The 26,843-nt window shown below is 45.2% G+C and overlaps 2 protein-coding genes across 2 annotated transcripts; one reads left to right on the top strand and one right to left on the bottom strand.

Moving 5' to 3' along the window:
• The first annotated feature begins 4,925 nt into the window (after positions 1 to 4,925).
• On the top strand, positions 4,926 to 26,693 carry tdrd9 (tudor domain containing 9). Its single transcript, XM_030117443.1, has 35 exons — positions 4,926 to 5,053; positions 7,749 to 8,031; positions 9,748 to 9,801; positions 10,200 to 10,421; positions 11,220 to 11,342; positions 11,555 to 11,635; positions 11,728 to 11,892; positions 11,980 to 12,083; positions 12,163 to 12,282; positions 12,389 to 12,473; positions 12,551 to 12,608; positions 18,313 to 18,417; positions 18,496 to 18,593; positions 18,712 to 18,843; positions 19,078 to 19,240; positions 19,339 to 19,402; positions 19,636 to 19,699; positions 19,783 to 19,827; positions 20,036 to 20,089; positions 21,031 to 21,147; positions 21,227 to 21,334; positions 21,469 to 21,569; positions 21,659 to 21,829; positions 22,078 to 22,189; positions 22,275 to 22,487; positions 23,578 to 23,667; positions 23,741 to 23,998; positions 24,121 to 24,285; positions 24,530 to 24,600; positions 24,677 to 24,786; positions 24,919 to 25,015; positions 25,136 to 25,274; positions 25,936 to 26,054; positions 26,138 to 26,210; positions 26,310 to 26,693. Exons 1-35 carry the CDS (start codon positions 4,926 to 4,928, stop codon positions 26,412 to 26,414), a joined length of 4,197 nt encoding a protein of 1,398 aa, XP_029973303.1. The 3' UTR covers positions 26,415 to 26,693.
• On the bottom strand, positions 6,736 to 8,659 carry rd3l (RD3 like). Its single transcript, XM_030117673.1, has 3 exons — positions 8,495 to 8,659; positions 7,774 to 8,115; positions 6,736 to 7,099 (listed from the first exon to the last, which is right to left on the bottom strand). Exons 2-3 carry the CDS (start codon positions 8,085 to 8,087, stop codon positions 6,736 to 6,738), a joined length of 678 nt encoding a protein of 225 aa, XP_029973533.1. The 5' UTR covers positions 8,088 to 8,115; positions 8,495 to 8,659.
• Positions 26,694 to 26,843: the final 150 nt, after the last annotated feature.

Here is a 26,843-nt window from a genome sequence, read left to right as displayed (position 1 = left end):
GGAGGGTTGGATTCAAACACCACCTGTATAAACTTGGCTCTTTTTCTGACATTTCTAAAGACAGAACAAGGGGGGAATGATCAGTGAGTATCCTTGGTACATATTCAGACTCCAATGCTCTGTAACTCAACTGTGTTGACAGTAAGAAAAGATCTATTCTTGTATGTGAATTATGATGGTCAGAATAATATGAGTAGTCTATGATTTGGGGGTGCATCTGCCTCCAGACATCTGCTAGATTTAAATAATTCATAAATGCCAAAGTAATTAAATCTGAATTTGTTTTGGAAATTGAGGTTGGAGATCCAAACAGAAGTTGAAGTCTCCTAATATGTCTCCTAATATGTTTATGACCTCCTGAAACCTTCAGAAAAATGCCCTGGATAAAAGAAACATTATCATAGTTTGGAGCATAAAGATTTAGCAAAGTCCATTGTTCTGAGTAGAGTTGGCAGACCCCTGGATTAGGAGTAAGCATAAACACACTATAAACACAAATCCAGCTTCAACCACCTGCGATGAATAAACCAAACACAGTCATAACAGCAAAGATTCTCCACAAGCCAGATTCATGTGTTCATTCAGACTTTCCCATACCTGTTCTGTGTAACTTGGTGTGCGATTTCATGATGGTTTCCAGCAGTCTGCTGACGGTAAATCTCCTCCTGGTACTGGACGACGGTTTGCTCAAACACGGTGAAGATGCAGGAGTTGAACGATTCCCTGGATGAGACGCAGCCAAGACCAACCCGCTGCAAACAAACCAGTGAGGCGACGGACTCAAACTTCTTCTTCACTCTTCTTCTTCTTCTTCTTTTGGGTTTAACGGCGGATGCGGACTGACTAGCGCACTACCGCCACCCTCCAAATTAATAGTGAACGATTGCCATTACAGCTTACATCTTTTGAAAAGGGGTGCAGCATACAAGCTTAAAAAAAAAAACAAAAAAAAAAAAAACTCATATTCTCTTGTCAAGTCCTGTATTTTTTAAGAACTGTAGCAAATACTTTATAGCTTTGTGATCTGATGTTTTTGCCAAAATGTTTCTCAGACTAAAAACCTCTCCAGAGTCCTCAATTTTCCTTTTGGTAAGGAGTCGCTCATCATTATATTTTGCACAACTCATTAATACATGTTCAACTGTTTCATATACATTACAAGCGTCACATTTCCCAGTATTATGCTTTCCTAATAAATGTAACGTTTTATTTAAACCTGTGTGCCCTATTCGAATCCTTGAAAGCATAACCTCTTCCTTCCGGCATCTACTACCTTGGTGACCTGATCCAACCTGAGGACTAAAGGCCCGTCCATGCTTCACATGTCCGCGTCGGTGCGCGTTGCACGTTGGTCCGCGCAGCAGCCAGAATTAGGTGCGTTCGACGTGGGAAAGCCAGAGGCAGACCTTTAAGACTTTTGAGCCGCCCCGCCCAGATGTGGCCCGGCCTCACTGATACGTAGGACCTACGTAGGGCATCGAAAACTCGCGAGACCCAAACGAGATCGGTCACAGAGGTAGCCGCGTGAGCTGCTCGAGAGCAACTCACCGCGGCTACCTGGCCCACCTCTCTGTTTCATACAGGCAGGGGATTGGACCCCAGCCCACTCGTCATCAGTTTGATGACAACTCCCCTTATAGGCCCGTCCATGCTTCACATGTACGCGTTTCCGCGTCCGCTTTGGAAGGTCCGCGCACCACCGATGCGGACGCGCTTTCTCCCATGCTACATTTTGAGCTCAGCTGTGCGCGTCTCATGCAGGCGCGGTGATCCACGCAGCCTCGACAAGCTTTTCCGGCTCTACAGACTGTTTATCTGCTCCTTTATTACGGATTATTTAGAGAAAATTAAGCACATACATTGTCAGTACATTATCTTTAAGTATTAAAGTTTATTTAGCCTTTTTTTTCTGTTTCTGAATCGCGGGGCAGCGCCGGAGCGATTAGTTACTTTTTCACTTCTGTCTGCAGACCTTCTCCTCCCTCCAGACAGTCTGCTCTCTCTTTCCACGAGTTTTTCACTCTTTCGGTGTCTTTAAGTGGAGCCATCAGGCTGGAGCTCCGTCTACTTTCACGTTTACCGTCATGTTTTGTTTGCTATGGCGCTCTGGCGCAGGCGCACTCTTCCGCGACCTGCGCGCACTGCGCAACGCGGTCTCAAATTCTGGCTGCTGCGCGGATGTCCGCGGATCGGTCCGCGCGGACCCTAGCGGACAGGAATTCATGACGATTTTTACGTCACGCGGACCAACGCGCAACGCGCACCCATGCAGACATGTGAAGCATGGACGGGCCTTTACACCCATGTTCCATTTCACTTGCCACAGTGCTTTAACTTTGTTCCTTATTATTGACTTTGCCTCCGATTTTGCAATATTACACTGAACAGAAATATCTCTTGAATTTAAAGCCCGTTTAGCTACTTTATCCACTTGTTCATTTCCAGGCAGACCGACATGAGCTGGTACCCAAACAAATTTAACATGTGACCCTGCATTTTGGATGCTCTGTAGCAGAACCAGAATTTCACATACAAGATCGTACCTTTCACTTGCATTACCTGATTTGAGATTCTCTAGTGCCGAGAGTGAGTCTGAGCATATTATAATTCTTAATGGTCTAATTTCATCCACCCATTGTAATGCCATTATAATGGCTATAAGCTCCGCTGAGAACACTGATAACTGATCGGTAACTCTTGCAGAAAACTTAATATTAAATTCAGGGATCACATATGCTACTGACACCCTCCCTGTGTCTGGCTGCTTTGACCCATCAGTAAAAATTTGTACGTATCCATAATAATTATCGACATACATCAAGGCCAACTGACCGCTGTTTCCTTTATAAGTCTTCATCTTTTCATGTAAAGTTATATCAATTTCTGGAACTGGTAGCAGCCATGGTGGGTGCGGAGGAAGGACTATTGATGGGCTAAAATCAATATTTCCAACCCCAGCTTCCTGTGCTTTCCTTTGCACACTGACGCCAAAGGACTCTCTTTTACTCTTTTCCTGACTCCATGTTGGTGTGAGGACACTTTTTGTTGGGTGATCTTCTTTATGTCCCTTCAAATGAACATAATATAACAATGACAGTTTTAATCGCCTCAGCTCTACAGGCATTTCACCAACTTCTACCTGAAGTGCACATACTGGGGAAGATCTTATTGCCCCTGAACAAAGTCTAAGCGCAGTACCCTGAATAACCTCTAGCTTCTTTAGCTCAGACTTCGCTGCAGATCCATATGCCAGACACCCATAATCAATAACAGACCTTATTAATCCGTCATATAACCTTTTCATTGAAGTCACATTTGCTCCCCATTCCTTGCTGCACAAGCACCTGATTATATTAATAACTTTTTTACATTTCCCCACCACCTTTTCAATATGGCTGCGCCAAGTAAGTTTAGAATCAAACTGCATCCCTAGAAATCTCATACAGTTTACTCTCTCCAGCTCTCGGCCATACATTTTAAACTTAAAATTTTCATCAACTTTCTTAAATGAGAAGAACACCACCTTAGTTTTTTCCACTGAGACCCTAAATCCCCACTTCCCAGCCCATACTTCAACAGTGTCAATAGCTTTTTGCAAACTTTTAACTGTGAACTGAACATTCCGTCCCCTTTTCCAGAGAGCTCCATCATCTGCAAACAATGACTTACCTATAGTATAATCCAATGAATCATATACATCATTTATCATAATTAAAAATAAAATGGGAGAAATAACACTACCCTGAGGCACACCGTTTTCTACAAAGACACTCCCTGACAGACTACCATTAACTCTAACTTGGATTTCTCTATTTCTAAGGAAATCTTTAATCCAATTGTAAATTTTCCCACCTAGCCCAAGCATGCGAATTTTGATTAATATACCATCTTTCCAAAGCATATCATACGCCTTTTCTACATCAAAAAAGACAGCAGCAACCACCTCTTTGCATGCTTGGGCTCTTCTTATGTCATTCTCCAACTTGATTACTGAGTCCATTGTCGACCGTCCTTTCCTAAACCCACTTTGAAATGGAGCCAGCAGATTTCGAGACTCTACATAGAAATTTATTCTTTCGACAACCATTCTCTCCATAATCTTGCCAAGGTGCGATGTTAATGCAATTGGTCTATAATTTGATGCCACTGTAGGGTCCTTTCCTGGCTTCCTAATTGGAATGATAACAGCTAGCTTCCAGCTTCTAGGGATTGTCCCCTGCTCCCATGACTTATTAAATAACTCTAACAGAATGTTAAGCGCTGAATTACTGAGATGTTTTAGCATAGCATAACTTATCCTGTCTTTCCCTGGAGCTGTAACTTTTGCCTTATTTATAGCCTTTTTTAGCTCTCTGAGCGAAAACATTGCATTCATACTGTCATCTATACTCTCTACATTTTCCAAAAGATGCTGATAATGATTCCTTGTCACCTCTCTCCCCAAGTTTTCCTCATGGGTTAAATTAGCACTACTATGGACCTTGGCAAAAGCTCTGACCATCAGCGCCGCTTTATCGCCATCGCTTACTGCTACATTTTCTCCATTCTTCAAAACAGGATAGTTCCAAGACTTTTGCACCCCACCCATTTTTTTAACAACTCTCCATACATCGTTTATAGAGGTTTGCCTCCCTATGGTGCTACAATAACTCTGCCAATGCTCCTTTTTAACTTTCCTAATTATACTCCTTACTTTGGCTTTTCTTCTTCACTCGCTTTACTGGAGGATCACAAATAGCGTTCAGCGTCACACTGACACCTCGTGGCCACAAGCGGGAACCGTTCACTTCACTTGTTTGACTTCCGGTCTCCACTGGAGGCAGCACAGCACACCTCTCACCCACCCCCACCCCCCCACACCACCCCCAACTCGGCGCTTCTGAAGCACGTTGGAGAAATCATCTTAATTATTAAAACCTCGAAAAATGAAGAAAGCCTTCACTGCGGAGCAGATATCATGCTGGTTCACGTCGGGGACCACGTTTGCCAACGTTAGCCTTTCAGAAGAAGCTCCCGAAACCAAATCGGACGCAGTCTCGTCGAAAAGGAGCAGGTATGAAGATGCTAGCTCGCTCGTTAGCATGCTAAGTCACCAGGCGCACCAAAGTGACAGGGCGGCTAAGACATAGTTCAGTTTATGGTTCACCACTAAATGTGTCTTTACTTTTGTGTCTTTGTGTGTTCTACTTTATTGACACTACATACATTTAGATATCATAATTTTTCAAACGTTGTACAAGTGGCCTTGATAAAGAAATCGTATTTCCTATTTCCGCCCAAGAAGGCCTTCTTTGTGCCTTCAAATGCCTAAATATTTCCGAGTTTAGCTAACGCATTAAGGTTGTTTTTTTTTATATTGTGGCATATTCAGTTTTTGTAGATATAAAGTTTTGTAATAAAATATCTGCACCATGAGGTTAAGAGAGTAACTGTGGTGCAGCGCCCTCTGCTGGATGGTGAGGATATGGAAATGAACGAATGGGGATATAAATCAATTTTTAACTCTGCAAAAACACAATATGACAAACATGGTGAATTTCAGTGAAGTCACTCCAACATACACTGTTGTATGATATTTGAGGTCTTTTTCTGTTAGGGTTCACACACACAATCTTCTTAAATCGGTTTCAAACTTTCATTCTCCTGTTTTTCACCACAAAAGGTGAATTCAGCTCTGATTTTGTGCTTTACTTCTGTGAAGCCATTTTCTGTATGACAGTCTCAGAACTCCCTTTTTTATCTTGTTGAGGGACTCGCCTGTTTTTCGTCTGATGCTTTTCCATTTCTTCCTTGCTGTACTGCAGACAGGATGCACCGGTTCAGATGCTTCAGGGGGTTCTTTCCCCTCTCAGCAGAATAGGGGACACCTATTGTAATTCTTCAAGGAAACCATAACGAATAAGTCAAAAAGCAAAACAGGTTAATATATTATGAGCACGTGTATTTTGACTGCAGAATTCATTTATAATGTGATGCAGGCAATTAAAGTGGTAAAATACTTTGAACGCAATATTTGCAGACAGTGTAAATATTGAGAACATCTAACTTGCAGAAAATGGGTTCTTTTTCTCTTGTGGATCCCATTAACAGCAGATAATAATGCCTGCAGTTGAATCTCTGAAGAAGCTTGTTCTCCCATGCTTTAAAGCTAGAGAGTGATGTTTCACTTGAGTTTGTTTTTGTAACATTTTTTAAATCTGTATTTAACAAACATAAAAATATATTAAAAAAATGTTGCGTTACTAGGAAGTTGTAGATTTTTATTTTTGCAATTTATGCCCATAAAATTAAAATGATTCAACTAAATAGTCACACAGTTGAAGTTTTGTACACTTACAACATCCTAGAAGACGATGAATCACAGGATGATTACAACACAAAAAAAGAAATAAAACTCTGCTGGTGTCAAACTCTAAACCCCTATTTTCTGGCTAGATAGGCTTATGTCATTGGCAAATGTATTGTCATTAGGCTTCTTTATTCAGTTTTTTACCCAATAAAATTACTGTTTATGTACGTTACATGCTGAAAAACAATGTCATTAAAAAGGACTCTTAATGAAAAGAAGCAGAAGTAAAATGACAAAAACTAACAGTTAAAAACTAAAATTTGCTATTTTATTGAGTTAAACATGTCTGAAAATATAAACATATGAACTGCCATGTCTACAAAACACAGAAGAATCCTGCCAGTGATGTTGTGTGTGGAAACACACACGGTCAGGAGTGAGTCTGGTCACAGCGTAGTGCTGTGCGTCTCTCTCGGCCTGTGGGGCGTTGGATAATAGTATGGAAGGTCCCAGTCTTTGTGGCCTGCGAACGAACTGGAGTTCCTCATGGCCCGGTCCACGTACCCAGAGACCGTTGGGATCTCCTCCCTGGGGTGGTCTCCACAGTGTGGGACGGTGGGCGTGACGAAGCCCTGCTTCATCTTGTAGCGGCTGGTCCAGGTCTGCATCGGTGTAGAGTTTTCGCGCTGCAGCGGGAGGTCGTCCGGCTCGAGGGGCTCCTCCTGGCTCAGGAAGTCTCTCAGCACCTGCTTGAAGACGGACGACAGTTCCCAGGGCCGGATGTTGTTTGAGGCAAGCACCTCACGAAACCTGTGGAGGAGTGAGATTTCTATCAGCGCGATGCAGACTGCAGTTAGTTGACAAAAAATGATGACTTTGATAGTTTGTGTATTTAACAGGTGCAGTTTGAGACGAAGGCAGTAGAGGGCAGCAGTATTTCTAGGTGATGGATCAGATGACATGAGGTCAAAGAGGAATCAATACTGTGGAAATTAATGAAAAATAATTTAAACAAAGTGTTTCAGTTAAAAATGCAATGATTAGGGATGCACATTTACTCCTGCAGCTCTGGCAAACAAGTGTCACGAATATTCTGTTCTTCAGTTATCTGGTTATATAAACTCACAGGAGTGACCTACTAGTGATTTTTATAGGAAATGATTAAGTAGGTCACAGTGCTCTACCATGTCTAACAGCTCATTTACCTTTCTTCCATCCTCCTGACTAACAGATGTTGAGTCTAAAGTGCCGCAGCCAGACCTCAGTCAGCCTCCCAGTGTGTCCTTCACATGTTAACACCCGACGCCGTCTGTGTGTGTGTGATGGTAACACGTGATGGCTGCCCTGGCAGCTCCCCCCTGCCTCCTTCTCCCTGTCGCTCCTCTACACTGTGCCTCCTGTCGGGCCTCGTGTCGACGCTGTAGCAGCTAGCCACTGTTGACGGCGCACTAACGTGAAGCCCAGATATCGCGGCCGCCACACACCTGGAGAGGACGGCGGCCGCGTGGACCGGCGGGATCTGGGCGCACAGGAACTCCAGCTGGCGCAGCTCGGAGGAGGGGATGAGTGTCCGTAACCTGGGGTACTTCTGGAACCAGTGGAGACTCGGGGCGTCGTGGGCCAGCCTGTGCTCCCGCTCCACCTCCCTGGCCAGCCGCTCCCGTTCCTCCACGTGCCAGAGGAGCTCCGTGATCAGCATGCGGCTCGGAGCGACCCCGGAGCCCCTGGGAGACGGCGTCCCGGTCTGAGCCGGTCTCGGTGTCTCGTGAGGCCATTTCATCCAGCTGAACAGAGGCATGGTCCCCTCAGCACACGCTCCCTGAAGACTGGAGAACAACAACTCCGTCAGGATAGCGTCACCTCCACAGAATCGCTGTAGCTTTTCAGTACAGTGAGAGATCAGTTTAACACACTGTCTGAACTCTGGCCTGATGGCAATGACTTCAGTGAAACGAGCTGATGAACAGCTTTGTGTGTGTTTGGCTTTTTTTTTTTTTTTTTTTTTTTTTTTTAAACTGATGATCCATCATAGACCAGGTGAATTAAATCTCTGAAGATTCAGAGCTCACAGACTGTACCGTGTTTCAAAGCAGAACTTTTCAAGTTGCTTCTTTTCAGTTAAATGACTAAACTGCAGCTCTTCATTATGTCCAGAAATCAGTTATTACACTGAAGACTACGTGAGAGAAAGAGATGAGTACTCACAGCTGTGGAAACTGCACCGCTGCCTGTTCTCTGAGCAGTTTAGAAATGGGCTGAAGATGAGCTTTTCACCGAGTGCAGCCTGCAGCTTCTCGTCTCCATGGATGAGTCTGTGTAATCTTAACTCCAGCGCTCTGTTTGACCACGTCCCTTTGTGTCAAATGTCGGCTGCAGCCGTCCTCGTCCTGCTCGTAGGAAGCGTTTCTTTTAGTCTTGCCGTGGTTCTTGGCTTTGTCCTCCTCCTGCTCCTGTCACGCACTCTTTTTTTTCCAGGAGAGTTAGTCACACTATGCTAACTAAGAGCTGTCACCTCTCTTCTCCTTTCACCCCACTCTCCCCTGCGCACTGTGCAGCTTTGTAAGGTCAGCTGCTTCCCAGCTCGCGTGAAATGTGTGCATTGGAGAGAAAGAGGGAAGGACGGCAGTGCATGTGTGCGCTCAAGCCGTGGGTGTGTGTTGTGCTCCAGCTCCTCTCCGTACTGTCAGGGTGTGTGTCTGCTGTTGTGGTGAAATCCTGCACACACAGCTGGGAAGGCTCCTGCGGTGACGGAGCTGCGGGCCTGCTCCAGCTGACCAGGAGGAAAGTCGAGAGGACACACTTACTGAGTCAACTTAGAACTGGAAATCAAGCAGTGAGACGCTGGGATTCAAAGCCATTTGATGTTCATGTAATTATAAGACCAGGATCCTGCAGCAGGATCACCAGATCCAGTAATGAACCAATCCTACATGACTTCTGTGTCATTGGATATTTTTTCGTAACAGAGAGATGGTGAAGTATTGGAAATGATTTGTTAGCTTGTGTTTCATTAGAAACTAAAACTCTTAACTGTGATTTGGATGAAACTCACTTCACACATCCATGTTTGTCCCTCATGCATTATTGCAAAGAATAAACCTACTAATGCATGTTTTTTGTCAGTTAACCAGTGTAACATTACAGTCGACCATCGTGATTTTGTTCATCTTTAGCAAGCTGTTGATAATTCTGTTTCAGTTCACCGGAGGTCTTTGAAGAGGACATCCTGGGAAACGTGACCCCAGATGGAGAAAGAGTCCAAAACCCAGAGGCAGCAGAACTTGAGCGTTGGTGTTTCACCTGCCTTTCACTACGTCTACATCAACCACGGTCACATAGATGAGCAAAATAATAATGCTGTTGTTTGGTTGAAAAAACGATTTCTCTTGTCTTCCAATGTTGTGTTTGTAGGTGCTGCTCCTCTTCCTCCTCCTCTTCATCCTCATCTTGATCCTCCTCCTCTGGGCGGCCACACATACCCAACATTCCCCATAACTAAGGACAGAGAGAAGGTACGACGCAGAGTCCGTTCAATCAGCCAGTGTCTGATGGTCTGATGCTCTCTCATCCTCCTTTTCTTTCTTTTTCTTTCTTTACTTTGGGTCCTTTTATCTTTTAGCTGAAACTGTCATGTCCTCGGGAGACTGGAGCACTTTAGCGTTCACTGTTCCTTCAAGATGAGCACAAAGTTATTGGATGCTGCAGGACAGTGTCTAACTTTACATAAGCCCGTCTGTTTTTGTTAGCATGAAATGCCAAACGGGATGTAAGAGGATCTGGGTTCAAGCCGTGGTTTCAGAATGCACGTTGAAAAGTCACAATTCACTGTCAATCTGTCCTCAACACATCTGTCTTGAGCTGTAATTTAAAACTTAATGTGTGCGTGTTCTGTGTGTGTGCACGCTTCCAGCTGATTTCCCTGATCGAGCAGAACTCTGTCGTGATCATCCGAGGGTCCACAGGCAGTGGCAAGACCACCCAGCTGCCACAGTACATTCTGGACCACTGCAATGAGAAAAAGCAAGCGTGCAACATCGTGGTCACCCAACCACGCAAGATTGGAGCCAGCAGCATTGCTCGCTGGGTTGCTGCACAGCGGAAGTGTACCCTGGGTAGTCTGGTGGGTTATCAGGTGGGTGCAGCTCTTCAACCTGCAGATACAGAACTGGATTTGCACATTCGATGCAAGACTTCAGTGACTGTGCTAATTTCTGTCAAGTAGCACTGAGTGCATTTTGTTTCTCAACTTAAAGCCGGTGTTTGTGTTGATGTGTGTGCTTTTGTCGCTGAGATGACTGCTTGTGTTATGCAGAGCTCTGTAACTGTGTGTCTAATAATAACTGCTGTCTCCTCCGCTCGGTGCAGACCTTTGTGGTTTTAGGATGAGCAATAATAAACAGTAAATATTGGTTTGAGGGAGAAAAAAAATTACGTAACACACCCTCTCTGTTCTGGAGGAGGGCTTTCTGCACACATCCTGATCATGTTAGGTTTTTGTTAGAGTAAATTGATAAACCAGATAAAATGATTGAGATCAAACAGAAGTAATGAAACTGTCCGTACTTGTGTCAACACAGACAGTCATGTGAAGACAGCAGCTTTGAAGACTTTCACGCTACTCTGTGCTACGTAGAAATGACAGTTTGACTGCAGGATTTCAACCTCCACCCAATCAGACGTGGCAGCCGCTACGACTTCTGTCCGCACGCAGGAATGTCATCCTGCATGACATTTTCAATAGGCTGCCAGGAAAGAAATGAATGAATGAAGCTAACCCAGAACATCCAGGTGTACAGAGCGCTGCACATTTACAATAGTCTTTTCCCCCATTTCCCACCAAAACGAGCCTCTTTTAGAGCCTCAGAACTTATCGAACCTTCAGAATGAAGAACAGAAACTGAATTTAACTGATTGGTTTGTGTTGTTTTAGATTGGCCTGGAAAGAGTGGCGACTGTGCACACGCGACTGATCTACATGACGACCGGGGTGCTGCTCCAAAAAGTGGTTTCATCCAAATGCCTTGCAGAGTACACTCACATTTTTCTGGATGAGGTAGAAAAAACAAACAAACAAAAAAAAAACACTTTTTTTTTTCTTTTTTTTTTCATAAATCACTGTTTTTATGGTTTTGGTTGACAATTTTTTTTAAAATTTGATTTCACTGCCTGTTAAATCAGATGCAAATATTTTCCTGCAGTTGCTGCCTGTGTTGTGGTTTTCAGTCGTTCTAGATCATTTCTGGTTTAATGAATCACTCCTTCCAGGTTCACGAGCGAACAGAGGAGATGGATTTCCTCCTGCTGGTCTTGAGGAAGCTCCTCCATTCCAACTCCCATCATGTCAAAGTAAGTGTTGGATTGAAGGAAATCTTTTCTGTCCTCATGTCTCCCTTTTCACGCTTGACACCCAGGACCCTGCGCTGTTCTGTTTTTCTCAGATAATCCTCATGTCGGCCACCATTAACTGCAAGGAGTTTGCTGATTACTTCGCCATGCCCGTTCACGGCAGAATGAAGCCAGCCTATGTGTTTGAACTGGAGGGGGCGCCCTTCGCCATCGAGCAGTTTTACCTGGATGACCTTCTCAAAATGTTTCCTAACATGGTAAAAAAAAAAACATCAAAGAGTCGGTGTTGCTCATGTTTCCTTCACCGGAGCCGAGTTGTTGTGTGAATGTCGTTTCTTTAACAGGTTGACAAAACTCACCCAGATGAGCCGTTCATCTCAGAGGAGATGTACAATTTAGCCATCAATCTGATCCAGAGCTTTGACGAAATGGAGGGGAAGGACACCAGGTGAGGCTGTCGGGACCGCTCATACAAGTCAACACACGCCTCACACACTCGTCATTGACTTGAGTTGTCCTGTGTGTAGTGCTGCAGCCAAAGACGGAGCCACGGCTTCATCAGAGAGAGGCAGCGTTCTGGTCTTCCTCCCGGGTCTGAATGAAATCTACTACATGCAGGAAGCTTTGGCCAAGCTGGTTCACAAAAGGTGAGCGCGTTGAATGTTCCTTCATGGCGATGGGAGCACTTCCTTAAAGCCAGCAGACGCTCCACGCATGTCAAACGAATCTTGAGGTTGAACTGCTGCCTTCCAGACTGCAGGTTTATCCCCTGCACTCCACGGTGACTCTGGAGGAGCAGAACGTCGTGTTCCTGTCTCCTGTCCCTGGATACAGGAAGGTACGAACCCACCGATCGAAAGCCGCCGTGTACGCCGCGCCATACGTGTTTGATAGAGGATTTTCTTGATTTTGCAGGTTATACTTTCCACCAACATCGCCGAAAGTTCAGTGACTGTGCCAGACGTCAAATACGGTGAGTTCTCTTGGTTGTTTTTTTTTTTTTTTTTTTTTTTTTAATTTACTTTTTATTGTTGTTTCAAGAAGAAGAAAAAAAAAAACAACACAATTACAAAACAATAGTAGAACAAACAGCAGGGGGAAGTTTCATTACTTCAGCAACCTTTACACCAGTTGTTACTATACAAAATCAGGCCTTACTGTGCAAGCATACGTGAGCCACTTTGACCAAATGTCATCAAAAATATCCATTTTACATCTCAGTTTAAATGTGATTCTCTCCATAATGTATATAGTGTAGACAACATCAATCCAATCATTTATAGTAGGTATGACTTTTTTCAACCATTTTCTTGTCAGGGCTTTTTTGCTTGCTACTAATAAAAATCGTAATAAAGATTTGTCTCCCTTTCTACATACAAGATCTTCTAAGTCGTTAAGGTACATGATTTTGAAGGTGAAACTTATTTTAAACTTAAAAACTGCCTCCAGGACGCCATGGACATGTTTCCAAAATGGAGCCACAGAGGGACAATCCCAAAAAATGTGAAAATGGTTTGCCTTCGTATTTCCACAGGACCTCCAACAAGCAGTTTGATTACAGTACTTAATTTTCTGTGCTGGAGTACAAAAGAAACGAATCAGGTTCTTCCAACTGTATTCCCGCCAGGAAGGAGAGCTTGTTGTTAACCGTTGCTGTCTGCAGGTTCTGTCCCATTCCTCTACTGTTATGGTGATATTGCCCTCTACTTCCCATCTTGTTTTAATCTCAAGAGTATGATCTCCCTTTAAATTCTGGAGAGCACGGTATAGTCTAGAAATTATTTTTTTGTAGGTGCCATCATTGCAGGCTTTTTGAAAAATATCCAGAATTTCAATTCCATTTGTCATGTTAGTTTCAAATTTTTTCTTCTTAATAAAGTCCCTAATTTGTAAATACCTAAAATGGTCATGATTTTGCAGATTATAATTATCCCTGAGGTCCTGGAAGCTTAATAAAATACCTTTTTTTAGAAGTGAGGAGTAAGTTGTCAGCCCCTTTGCAGACCACTCTTTGAATCTTGTGTCATGTTTACTGGGCAAGAACTCTGGATCATAAGCAAACCATTTCAAGATTGTAGCCCTCCCTCCCAATTGGTACTTTTTAATTATTCCCTTCCACGTCTTTAATGAGCTAGTTACATATGGATTATCAGAGTCTGACAAATGACTGATTAAAGAAGGGTCTCCTATTAATGTGTTGATTGGCAGTCCTCTCCCCATTGTGCTCTCTATCTCTTTCCATCTTGATCTGTAAGTGGGTTTGCACCAACCAATCAGTGGCCGTAATTGAGCAGATCTATAATAGTCAAACAGACATGGCAGGGACAATCCTCCTTTCTCCTTTGGCAGTTGCAAAAATTTGTATCTTACTCTTGGTTTTTTCCCAGCCCAGATAAATCGTGAGATGGTTTTATCCCACTCTGAGAAGTACTGCTCCGGTTTTTCGATCGGCACAGATTGAAATAAATATAAAAGTCTTGGTAAGACGTTCATCCTAATTGATTCAATACGTGAACTTATGTTTAGATAAGGAATTAAATTCCATCTGTTAATGTCCGAAATAATTTGTTTTTTCAAAGGGCCATAATTCATTTCTTCTAATTTAGATAAATCGGTAGGTAAGACTATTCCCAGATATTTTATGTATTTCTTATCCCAGTCCAGTTGGTACTTTGAAAGAAGATACTGAGGGGGGTTGTAGTGTATGTTAAGAACCTGGGTTTTTTGTTCGTTAAGGTTGTATCCTGAATATGACCCATATTCCTCCAGTATTGACATCAGCTCAGGCAGTGAATCTGTTGGGCTCGAGAGATACACAAGGACATCATCCGCAAACAAGGCCAGCTTCTGCTCCCCTGCTGCCATTTTTATGCCTTTAATCGTATTGTTCTGCCTTATCCACTGTGCCAGTGGCTCAATAAAGATTGCAAATAAAAGCGGACTTAATGGGCAGCCCTGTCTTGAAGATCTCCCAAGCCCAAAAGAGTCAGTTAACTCACCATTGATTTTCAATTTTGCTGACGGTTTTTTATATAAAGCTTTTATTGTATTGATAATGACTTTATCAAAACCAAAATTTTCCATTGCTTTAAATAAGAATTTCCATCGAACAGAGTCAAAGGCTTTTTTAGCATCTAAGCTTAACATCATGGCCTGTATTTTATTTTGCTTTATGTGTCTAATGATATGTAGAGATCTTCGAATGTTATCATGTGTCTGACGGGATGAAATAAATCCTGTTTGGTCCAAATTGATTAAACCAGCTATAATTTTTCCAAATCTTTCAGCAATAATTGAAGTAAATAATTTGTAGTCAAGGTTCAGAACACTAATTGGTCGGTAATTTGAACAATCAAGTTTGTCTTTCTCCCCTTTAGGGATTACTGAGATAATTGCCTCATTCCATGAATCCGGAATTTCTCCTTTTAACAAAACCCAATTGAATGTTTTAAGTAAAATAGGTAACAGAGCTTCTTTTAGGTTTTTGTACCACTCTGATGTAAATCCATCTGCTCCAGGGGACTTATTTTTTAATTTGGCTATGGCTGAATAAATTTCCTCTTTTGTTATTTGTGAAGTTAGTCTTTTATTTTGGTCTTCAGTAAGACTTGGTAATTTTAATGACTCAAATAGCATCTCCATTTTGTGGTCATTGTCAGTGCGAGGTTGTGAATATAATTTCTTATAATAGTTCCTAAAGCATTCTTTAATGTCCTCCATTTGATGGTAGATTTCTTTAGTTTCAGAGTTTCTTATCTTGTATATTGTATTATCTGCCTGTTGTTTACGTAATTTATAAGACAGTAATTTTGCATGTTTGCTACCGGCTTCATAGTAATTTTGTTTGATAAAAATTAGATTCTTCTGAATTTCTTGCCTATTTATCTCCTCAATCTGGTTTCTTATTCCTGTCATTTCTATATTAATTTTTGGATCCCTGGAATCTTTATGTTTGGATTCCAGTCTTTCCAAATCATGTTGCAGGCAGATGAGTCTTTTCATTCTTTGATTCTTGAGAAAAGATGTTACAGCAATCACTTTACCCCTCATTACTGCTTTACAGGCATCCCAGACTACTGGTGGTGTCACCTCACCATTATCATTGTATTCTAAGTAATCTGATATGTCTTTTGCAAACTGTTCAATTCTACATTTATTCAATATACTACTGTTAAACCTCCAGTGAGTAAATTTCTGTCTATATGTAGCTGTTAGGGATAAATATAATGAACAGTGATCAGAAAAATCCCTTGTTCCAATACTACAGTGTTGTACTTTGCTGAAATCTGTGCCAAACAGTAGGAAGTAATCAATTCTCGAATATGTTGAATGTGGAGATGAGAAGAATGTGTAGTCCCTAGTAGATGGATTCAGCTGTCTCCAGACATCAATTAGTCCTATTTCTGACATCATTGAGTTTATTTTCTTAGTTATTTTCTGGGCTTGGGATGTTCTTGTTCCTGAAGAATCGAGACGAGGGTTCAGAGTGACATTAAAATCTCCTCCACATATGAGAGTCCCTTGAGTTTCTGTTGCAGTCTTATCCAGTATTTGTATATAAAAATCAGATTCTGATCCTGGGGGAATATATACATTGTAGAAGGTAAATAAATTCCCATTAACTCTTCCCTTTATCAATATAAATCTGCCTTCTTTGTCACTAGTTGTACATATATGTTCGTATATTACTCTCGCAGAGATCAATATAGCAACACCTCTTGTATGTTTTGATCCATTCGAAGAAGCAAACATATATTTAAATCCCTGTCTTTTAAGTTTTTCATGTTCTTTTCCCGTCATATGAGTTTCTTGCAAGAATGCAATGTCTATATTTTCTCTCTTTAATTTTCTGAGAAGTTTGAATTGCTTGACTGGACTGAGAAGCCCATTAACATTTAACGAAATAAACTTGATCATTCAATGTCAGTCACCAAACAGAGTTTGAGCACAGCATTGCATGCCTGTAATAGTGAACTTTTGAAGCACAGATCACTCACAATAAAAATAGAAAAATAAAACTCCCCTGCTTGTAACATAAAACAGTAACATAACTTCAACAACATCAGAACAAAAACGTGGACTTCCTGGTTTAGAGGGGGCGTTGTCCCTCTAAGGTCCCTGTTGGAAGGTGGAGGGTTATGACCCTCCGAATGGTTGGGGCCCTCCCTAGTGGCGAAATGTCTGTCCAGCATGTACATTCCACACCCTCTAGATGAGTCCAACAAAAAAGTCACGGCAATTGCCTGCTCAATCGACACCTTACATTACTTTAAATAAGAGGGAAGAGTAATACTCACAGTGTCCTGATTGCAACCTGTGAATTCAGTTATTTTACCACATGGACACCAATTTTTATTGTTTGTCAGCCCTCTTGAACTCCTGGAGCTTATCTCTCACTCGTGTCTCCATTCCTCTCGCTCCGCTTCCCGCGTCGGTCTGTTGCCATGGAAACGCTTCGAGTACACGCTTCTCCATACTGGAACCCGGCTCCCCTCCAGCGGTGTTTACAGGAATCCCCCGCGCCTTCAGCTCCAGCGCAGCTGTCTGTGCGTCCTCGTAGGTCCGCGGGCCGGTGTTCCAATGAATGCGGATCCTCGTGAACGGCGTTTGGAAGCGAATGCCTTGTTGTTTGAGTGCTTTTTTGATTCCTCCGTAAGCTCTGCGTTTCTCCATGACCTCGGAGGCGTAATCATGGTCGAAAAACACCTGCTTGTTGTTAACGAGGACCTTCTTTTTCCAAGCTAATTTGAGGACAGTTTCTTTAACATCGAACTGGAGGAAGTTTACGACAACAGACCGTGGAGTAGCATCGGGTCCCGGCTTCTGGACCAAAGCCCTGTGAGCACGCTGTATCTTGAGTGGCATCCCTTCAGGTAAGGGAAGCTCTGTGGTCAGGAGACTGTCAATAAACTTTATCATGGAGTCTCCTTCAGCTTCCTCAGGCACACCATATATCCGGATATTGTTTCTTCGAGACCTGCTTTCCAAATCGGTCACCTTTTGCTGCAGTTTGCGTTGTTCTTTTAGCAGACAGAGCAGAGCCTCTTTGGTAACAGAGCCGCTAGCTTCGACATCGGAAATGCGCTCCTCTGCCTCTGAGATAGCTTGAGCTTGGTCTTGCAGCGCCGTCCCCATTTCTGCTAGCTTGTGGCTAAGCTCTTCTTTTAGCGCAGTCATCTCATCTTTCAGGTCCTTCTTTATATCTCCCTTGAGTTCGGAGATAGCTGCGTGTATGTCGTTTTTGAACTCACGGAGATCTTTGGAGATGGAGTAGATTTCGCGAAGCATTTCGTCTCCTGGTTCCTTAGCTTCTTTGCTAGTTAGCTCGGTGCTAACCTCATTGATGGAGGCATCCATTTGGTCTTTCTTCGTTGTAGTTTGACTTATCGATATATTTTTAGAGCTCTTCTGACCTCTCTGTGGCTTGCTCCCACTCATTTTAATGCTGCGTGAATTAGCGAGTTAAAATTCTGAATTTGGGAACGATTTTAAGCCGATTGAGACAGAGCAAAAAATTACACGTCTGCCTCGCACATGGATTCACCGGAAGTCCCCTCTTGGTTGTTTTTACATTATTTCAAAAATGCAAGATCTGCAAGTTTTCTTATCAAACTTACTTTGTGTTATTTTGTGTTGTTTAAAAAAAAAAATTGTATTCTGCTTTTGCCCCCTCCTAGTGATCGACTTCTGCCTGGCCCGCCGCTTGATGTGTGACCCCGAGACGAATTACCAGTCGCTGTGTCTCACCTGGGCCTCCAAAACCAGCTGCAACCAGCGCAGAGGTACGAGACCGCAGCTCCGAGGCGTGACTGTGAAGTGTGAGCAGTGTTCTCACACTTCATCCCTCTCTCTCCTGTCAGGGAGGGCTGGCCGAGTGTCCAAGGGCTACTGCTATCGTCTGATTACCAAACACTTCTGGCAGAAAGAGGTCACAGAATACATGATTCCTGAGATGCTGGTGAGGACGCCCAACACACCTTTTTTTTTCTCTCTCTCTCTCTCTCTTTGTTTCCCTTCGTCGGTGTTTAGATTGAACCTTTGACCGTGTCTGCGCTCTGATTTGCCCGCCCCGTCAGCTGGCTCCCTTGGGCAGCATCGTGCTGAAGGTGAAGCTGCTGGACATGGGCGACCCCCCGTCCCTCCTCTCCGCCGCGCTCTCGCCCCCCAAGTATGGCGACATCGTGAAGAGTGTGCTGCAGCTCAAAGAGGTCAGGAAGAAGAGCCGTTCACGCCGAGTGTAGGGAGCCTGTTATGATGATGATGAAGATGATTTTTGGCAGACAGCTGACCACTCAGCGCTGTCACTCAGCATTATACCTTAGTCTCTCTCTTTATTAGCCCTGTTTAAAGGAGTAAACGAGAACTATTCCTATGAAAACCTCTTAAATCAATGTTTTTTGACGTTATAATGAAAGCTGTAACCTGGACGCTTCTCTCCGCAGATGGGCGCGCTGTCTGTGAGGAGTGACGGAGGAGGCGGGAACTCAGACGGCCAGCTGACCTTCCTGGGCCGGGTGCTGGCCCAGCTGCCCGTGGACCTGTACCTGGGAAAGCTGATCGTCCTGGGCCACGTCTTCGGGTGCCTGGACGAGTGTCTCATCATCGGTGCGTCTGGACGCATGCCCGACTGTGGGACACAGCAAATCCTGAGCGCCTGTTGACAGCAGCATGTTTCTCTCTCCCTCTCTCTCTCTCATCCTCAGCCGCCGCTCGCTCGCTCAAGTGTTTCTTCGCCATCCCGCTCATACAGCAGCTCGCAGGCCACAGGTTTGTTTGGGATGCTTTCCGTTCACTGACTGGTGGATAAATCGATGAACAGGAAGTTAAAAGCTGTATGCAGATCAAATCGTATGGATGTTGAAGCTCTCTGTGTTGTCCTCTGCTTGTTTACATCTGTGCGTGAGCCTCTTCTCAGATTGTTGTCATGGCTTCACCTGCTGGCTGCTGTCAGCGCCTACGGCACTTTCTGCTGCTGTACTGAGCAGCTCTTGTCGTTCCAGGAGCAAGCTGTCTTACGCCCAAGGCATACCGAGTGATGCCATCGCTATCATGAACGCCTTCCAGGTAGAACTGCATCAATAATCCTCTTTTTTTCAGTTTTTACATGTATTGCGGTTTGATTAAAGCTTGCTGTTTCTCTATATCAGTCATGGCACTCAGCCAAAAAGAAAGGACTGCTGAGACATCCCAAGGTAAAAACCACAAGGGGGCATCAGTTCACACTCTGTAGCAGATACTGAGACCAATCCCGAGCTGTTCATACCTATACAGATGTTTAGGAGTTTGAAGAGCCTGGAATTGTTGATTGTGTGAATGTAATAGACGATTAAAAGAAGAATTGTGTCCTATTGTTAGTTTTTCTCCAGGTAATGTAGAGATCCTTATTGTTTTCCTCTTTAGGATGAGAATGCCTGGGGAAAAGAGAACTTCATTCAAATCAAGAGGATCAAAGAGGTACAGAGGCTGCTGAGCACCGGGTCAGAACACTTCCACACATTTCTCAGGATTCGAGGATAATTCAAGTCCAACTGCAGCAATGCAATAAGAATCCAGTCATATTTCATCATGTTTTGTGACCATATAAGCCAGGATAACTACAGTCACTTTTAAGACTGTGCAGCTTTCAGCCTCCAGTCTCTCTGCTGCTTCCCTTCGTGGTCTCAAGGCCCGTCCATGCTTCACATGTCCACGTGGGTGAGCGTGGGTGCGCGTTGGTCCGCGTGACGTAAAAATCGTCACGAATTCCTGTCCGCTAGGGTCCGCGCGGACCGATCCGCAGACGTCCGCGCAGCAGCCAGAAATTGAGACCGCGTTGCGCATTGCGCGCAGGTCGCGGAAGTGTACGCATGCGCCAGAGCGCCATAGCAAACAAAACATGACGGTAAAAGTGAAAGTAGACGGAGCTCCAGCCTGATGGCTCCACTTAAAGACACCGAAAGAGTGAAAAACTCGTGGAAAGAGAGAGAGACTGTCTGGAGGGAGGAGAAGGTCTGCAGAAAGAAGTGAAAAAGTAATCGCTCCGGCGCCGCCCCCGCGATTCAGGAACAGAAAAAAAAGGCTACATAAACTTTAATACTTAAAGATAATGTACTGACAATGTATGTGCTTAATTTTCTCTAAATAATCCGTAATAAAGGAGCAGATAAACAGTCTGTAGTGCCGGAAAAGCTTCTCGAGGCTGCGTGGATCACCGCGCCAGCATGGGACGCGCACAGCTGAGCTCAAAATGTAGCATGGGAGAAAGCGCGTCCGCATCGGTGGTGCGCGGACCTTCCAAAGCGGATGCGGAAACGCGTACATGTGAAGCATGGACGGGCCTTCAGTCTCACTAAACTGGACGTCAGCCTGCGCTGCTGTGTGAGCGTCTCCCATGCAGCTGGACTGACTCTGTTCAGGTGGCGGAGCTGTACGAGGAGCTGAAGAGGCGCGTGGCTCAGTTCAACATGGAGGTCCAGGAGGGCTCGCAGTCCTCCAGCACCACCAGCTCTCACAGGCAGAAGTTCATCATCCAGGTGGCGCCGCAGCACGTCCTCTCCGCAGACTGTGGGCGAAGCGTGTGTTGACTCATCGTCTCGCCCGTCCATGTTTCAGGTGGTCATCGCTGGCGCCTACTACCCCAACTACTTTTTCCAGGGCGACATCGCTGACAGTTTGGCTTCCAGGGACTTGAGTGGCTTCGACCCCCGAACAACAGTGATGGTATCTCCAGTGCCAAATGTTTTTTAAGAGCAATAATTCTACTCTGGCCTGGTATTGTTGACATGACTCTCTCTAATACGATGAGTTTGTGTTTGATGCTTTTGATTTCCTGACACAGTTGTGTTGTTTTCCAGCTGAGGAACCTTCCGCCGTACAGCTTCCTGTACTACAAGCAGCTGCAGTCACTCTTCCGCCTGTATGGACAAGTCAAAGCCATTTCCTTCGAGAGTTCCAGGTATGAGAACGTTCAGCAGAGCATCAGAGCATCAAATTGTCTCACTTCAGTTTGTCTGTGTTTGTATCTGTGTCTGTGTGTGTCGTCAGGGCTTATGTGGAGTTCTTCAGGACGATCCAGGACTTTGCGGTGCTGCCCGAAGTGTCCCTGTCCCTCCTTCAGCTCCGCCAGAGGCCCCAGCTGGAGCTGTCCGTCTTCCCCACTGAGCAGATCGAACTCTGCACCGGGAACAAACCGATAACTGGCCTCAAATACTCGAGGTAACGCCGCCGAGCTGCAGCAACTCCAGGGCTTTCCGACGTCCTGCAGTCTCCAGGATTGACTTTTTACATTTAACTTGCTCCCGATGAGAAGAGGCTGAGTCCAGTTCGCGTTCAGGAGTTTTTTTTTTTTTTTTCTTAATAATTATAAACTATTTTACCAGATTTTAAACGGGATTAATTGAGCGGTTTGATACTTGACACGTGAAAAGCAATAAATCCCACTCCTGTGTGATGTTGGTGTTCAGGGTGAACGTGGACTTCGAGCGCCAGACGGTCAGCCCAGTGGGGGTCATGAGCGGAGCTCTCACTCCCGACAAGATCCCGTCCAAGCGCTTCTTTGTGGTGAACGTCACCGAGGTCAGCTCTCCGTGTCGAGCCTTGTCTGACGGATTTCCACTTCGCAGTAACGGCGCAGAGCATTCAGACTGTTTCTCCTCTCCAGGTGCTGGAGGTGGGTCATTTCTGGGGCTACCAAGCCGACGACGCCAGCTTGAAAAAGCAGCGCCATCTGACGGCGGAGATTAACGGGCGCACGCTGCACCCGGTGGCCGTGTCGCTCTACCCCAACCTGCTGTGCCTGGCGCCGTACTCCAAAAATATGAAGGTGGTTTACAACCGCGCCAAGATCCTGCATGTGCGCGGCGACATGGTGGAGGTGAGTGCTGCTCACGCTCGCACAGCAACAGTGAAGTGTCGCTGAATTTTAGGGCTGCAGCTATCGATTGGTTTAGTAATTGATTAATCTATCAATTAATTTGGTCGATTAATCCATTAATCGGATAATATATGTTTGGTTTTTTTTACATTTGTTTTTATTTTATTTTGAGAAGTATAAAACTCACCACAGATAAAATAATGAACTACTATTGATGCTGGCAGTAATGTTTATTAAACTGCACAGGAACACTCATTGCTAGGATGAACATTGCACTTTTAATTCACAAATTATTTAAATAAAAAATAAATAAAATACCTGAGGGAGGGCTAAGGCCTTACCTTCGTTATAAAAAAAATGCACATGAAAGCTGATTATTAAAGAACACTTCAAGTACGGCAGGCAATGTTCAGTATGATCAAACAGTTCCTATTGATATTAATTTGCCATGGGTCTTGTGCAAAAAGCAACCAAAAATAATAATACTCAGGCTGAGTCCAAAACAGCACATTTACCTTTATAAACCAACAGATGCCCTAAAATTTTAAAGTGCATTCAAAGGAGTGCAAAACAACAATTTCAGAATACAGTCCCTTTTTTTTTTTTTTTTTTTTTAGCATCGACGTGGTGCTGTTACAATACGCCAGCTCCGCCTGGCAGTGCAAGCATTTCACTGACCTCTCCCTTTTTTTTTTTCATGTAAAGTTGTCCCAAATGTTTGACATTTTCTGGCGTTTTCTTTGTTGTCCGTCCTCCTTTTCGCCAGCATTTTCTTCATTCTGCTCTTTATCCATTTCTCGCGTCGTTTGACCGCGCTGTGCTCCATCTGCTTGCTCCGACACGTCCGTGCGACTTACACTCCCGTGCGGAAACAGGCTGCGCTTTAGTTCCGGGCGCTACACGCTAGCGGTTTCCCTGTAGTTTCACTGTACACAATTAAACGAATCCTCGAAGCAACAGAATTGAATTCGAAGCTTTTTTATAATCGAATTATTCGATTTAATGGAATCGTTTCGGCCCTACTGAATTTTAATGGACTTTATGAGAAATCCTCTCTTGAGAGAGTGTTTCCTCCACTGCGGCTCTCCAGGTCTTCTTTTTGGACTTCGGAAACACGGTGGCGGTTTCCTGCAGCAGCCTCAGAGAGCTTCCAGCCGACCTGCTGTTGTACCCTCTTCAGGTAACGGTCGTTCTGTGTAACGGTGTCTGCTTCGCCGGCCAGTCTCGCAGAGGTGTGCTGCTCGCCGTTTCAGGCTCAGGAGTTCCAGGTCACGGGGATGTGTCCCTCAGCCAAGTCCATCATCCTGGGGAACCCGTGGAGCAGCCGCGCCCGGCACCGCTTCAACAGCCTGGTGAAGGGCCAGTTGCTGCTCGTGTCGCTCTACTCCATCCTCTTCGGGGTCATGCGCGTGGAGCTGTTCATCACCACCGGGACGCAAAACATCAGCGTGGTGGACCTGCTGATGGAGGAGGGGCATGCGGTGAAGGCCGAGGAGAGCTTTGATTCCCAGGTGAGACGGCAGGGAGCTGCGGCTGTCCCACATTTAGCCGAACTGATGCTCCTCTTGAATGATCCACTGCCTCGCTGAGTTTCTCTCAGCTTCTGTGTCCCGGTCTCTCTGTGCCCTGACAGAATAACCATGAGATGCTGATGTCCCTGTACAAGGACTTGGAGGATGGTTCGTACGTCCCCAACACGGCCAGCAACTCCGCCAAGGCCCGCACGGCCGAAGCGAAGGAGATCATCGACAGCCTGCTCGCCCGATTCTCAAAGAGCAACAGCTTGTCCAGGACAAAGGTCAAACTGAGAATGAATCTAGTATTCAGCAACACTGACTGGGATTACGTAATTAAAACCAGATTAAGTTCATTACTTCATTTTTTCCTCGTTACTATGGGTTAAGATCATTATAATTAACGCCAGCAGGTGGAGCCATTTCTGCTGCTGTCTGTGTGTGTTAGTCTTCACCCAGAACCACAGCCAGGATCACAGTAACCAGTGAGAGCTTCATGTCTGATCACTGCTCCCTCCAACACCACAGGTCCGTCTGCACGGGCCGTTCAGCCCCTACAAGGCAGCCTTCTACAGCCTGAGCCACAAGACGCAGTGCAAGTAAGGAAAACACACGTCAGGAGCGCCCTGAGGTCTGGGCCGCTCTTTACCCATGCATCTCGCTCTCCTCCGGCAGGAATGTGATCATCGACAAGGTCAGCATCAACTCGCTGGCGCTGAACGAAAACCCTCACTACAAACACCAGAGGATGCTGGTGGCTGGGGATGTGTCCGTCAGTCCCTCAGGTAGAAAATACACAGGCATGCCCAAACAACTGCTGGCAGAAATCAGCAAATCGGAGACGAGCGTTTGGAATGACGGAGAGGTCGGACTGTGGTTCAGCCTCACCTGCTCTCACTGTGCACCTCCTGTTGCAGGTTCAAACATTCTGCTGCGAGACACCACCCTCATGCCGCACATCCCCGGACTGCCTGCTCTCATCGCCATGCTCTTCAGCCCCGTCATGGAGCTACGGTAAGAGAGAGAGAGAGCGCCGTGTCGGAGCGTGTTTGCTCGGCCTCAGTAGGTCGTCTTGGTCATGTTTTCTGGTCGCCGATGCTTCAGGCTGATCGTTGTCTGTTTTTAATGATGCAGCACCGACCCGGAGAGGACGCTCTACACCGGGGTGCTCTGTGGCTTGGGCTGGGGGGGCAAGACACAGGAGGCCGTTCTACCCGAGCACGACCTCGAGCTGACCTTTGACGTCAAGTTTGACGTGGAGGACATCACTGAGGTGAGACGCTTCACGGAGATGGAAACGAGCTGCAGCTCCTCGTGTTCCCTTTTCTCACCGATTCTGTCTTTAAAAACACTGATGGTTTTGCTGTCATCTGGTTGCGTTCACACTTGATATATTCAGTCTGATTCAGACGAATTGCAGCTCGGCTGCTGTGTCAGAACTCGGTTATGTTTACAGACCGACTTCTGTGTGGTTTGAGTAAAGCTTGATGAGAGTAAATACAGCTCTGGCCTCAAAGGAGTGTTTCCAGTAGAGCTCGGAGTTGGGTAAACCTGCCGTTGCGATTGAGGTTGTGTTGTTTTTCCTAGATTTGTGCGATCTGTTCTGAAGATAATCTGGGTCAGTAGGACTCCAGCTGATTTGCCGTGCATGTTGACATCCAGAAAACAAATGCACGCTGCATGGAAACACAATTTAGTGTAGTTTTGTCCATATTTTGCAGCCTGAGTCACCTGATCTGATTGTTAGCAGCTTTGTAAAGGCAGAGCTGTGATCAGATTGCACAAGTATAATCATGAAGTGGCTGTAAAGGTGAAACGGCTGTGCAACCACACCAGCCAGTCATGAGCTCTATAAGAAGGGAGTGGAAATGATGAGCAGTAGTCTGAGCTCCAGTTTGACCCGACGGCGCTCTGCGCCCGTCCCCTCCTTTCAGATCAACGCCCTGCGGATGGCCATGAACGGCCTGGTGTGCGAAGGGCCCAGAGGGACCCTTCGTCTGCACGCCGACAGGATCAGCACCCTGCAGAGCGACTGCCAGGACCGCCTCCTCAGGTCACACACACACACACACACACACTAACCTGAGTCAGCAGAGCTGGACCTGATCGACCGCTCTCGCTCGCTTCACTGTGCAGATTGTTCACTAAGTTTCCTCCCAGGGAAGCCGTCACGCCGGTGTACTATCCGAATGTGGAGAAGTGGAATCAGGTGTGGCGCCGACACGTTTACGGGACTATTGGTCAGATCTCTGACCGTCTGGAAGCACATTTTGGGCTCCCTGTGTTGATGTGTGTCTCGGTCCTGCAGGTGGATCCTGGTGTGAGTCTGAAGATGGAGCCGAAGGAACCAGGAACCCGACAGAGCAGAGGGGCGCCCTTCATGCTCCACGCCGTCACGCTGCTCAACAACTGAAGGGACTCCACAATGAGCAGCTGTATTAATCATCTGTTTGTGTTCAGGGAAGTGTTTAATTAGGTTTTTTCCTCATATTTCCGCTGGAAGGTGAATCTCCAGCTCATAAGTTACTCAGAAGCTGCTTTCTTGCGTTTCGTAGCTGTTTGGAAAACAGATCAAAGTTCATGGAAGTTTCCTGTGTGGACTAGTTCTTCATTAAAAATAGTTGTCTGCAACAGATGAGGCTCGTCTGTCTTCTTCATGGTCTCATTGTGACCCAGGAGTCAAGTTAAATTTGTGATAGCCGTGTGTGTGTGTGTCAGTGCTAAAATACATTGGCTCGTATTTATAGCTCCCCCATTCCAAGTGTCCCATCCAAAGTGTTATCGCCTCACGCTCGGCTGCAGTGTCATCCACAAGTCAACTCACGAGGAAAGTGGCCGAGGA

The sequence above is a fragment of the Salarias fasciatus genome, chromosome 19, assembly GCF_902148845.1.
Source record: "Salarias fasciatus chromosome 19, fSalaFa1.1, whole genome shotgun sequence".
Classification (NCBI taxonomy): domain Eukaryota; kingdom Metazoa; phylum Chordata; class Actinopteri; order Blenniiformes; family Blenniidae; genus Salarias; species Salarias fasciatus.
Note: the sequence above shows the minus strand (reverse complement) of the source record. Positions and strands in the feature narration are given on the sequence as shown.

Excerpts from the sequence above, each read along its gene's own strand:
- tdrd9 (XM_030117443.1), top strand. The coding sequence starts at position 4,926 with ATGAAGAAAGCCTTCACTGCGGAGCAGATATCATGCTGGTTCACGTCG. Across the intron at positions 11,343-11,554 it reads CTCACATTTTTCTGGATGAG|GTTCACGAGCGAACAGAGGA; the intron begins GTAGAAAAAACA and ends CACTCCTTCCAG. Across the intron at positions 19,828-20,035 it reads GACTGCTGAGACATCCCAAG|GATGAGAATGCCTGGGGAAA; the intron begins GTAAAAACCACA and ends TTTCCTCTTTAG.
- rd3l (XM_030117673.1), bottom strand. The coding sequence starts at position 8,087 with ATGCCTCTGTTCAGCTGGATGAAATGGCCTCACGAGACACCGAGACCG. Across the intron at positions 7,100-7,773 it reads GCGGCCGCCGTCCTCTCCAG|GTTTCGTGAGGTGCTTGCCT; the intron begins GTGTGTGGCGGC and ends ACTCCTCCACAG.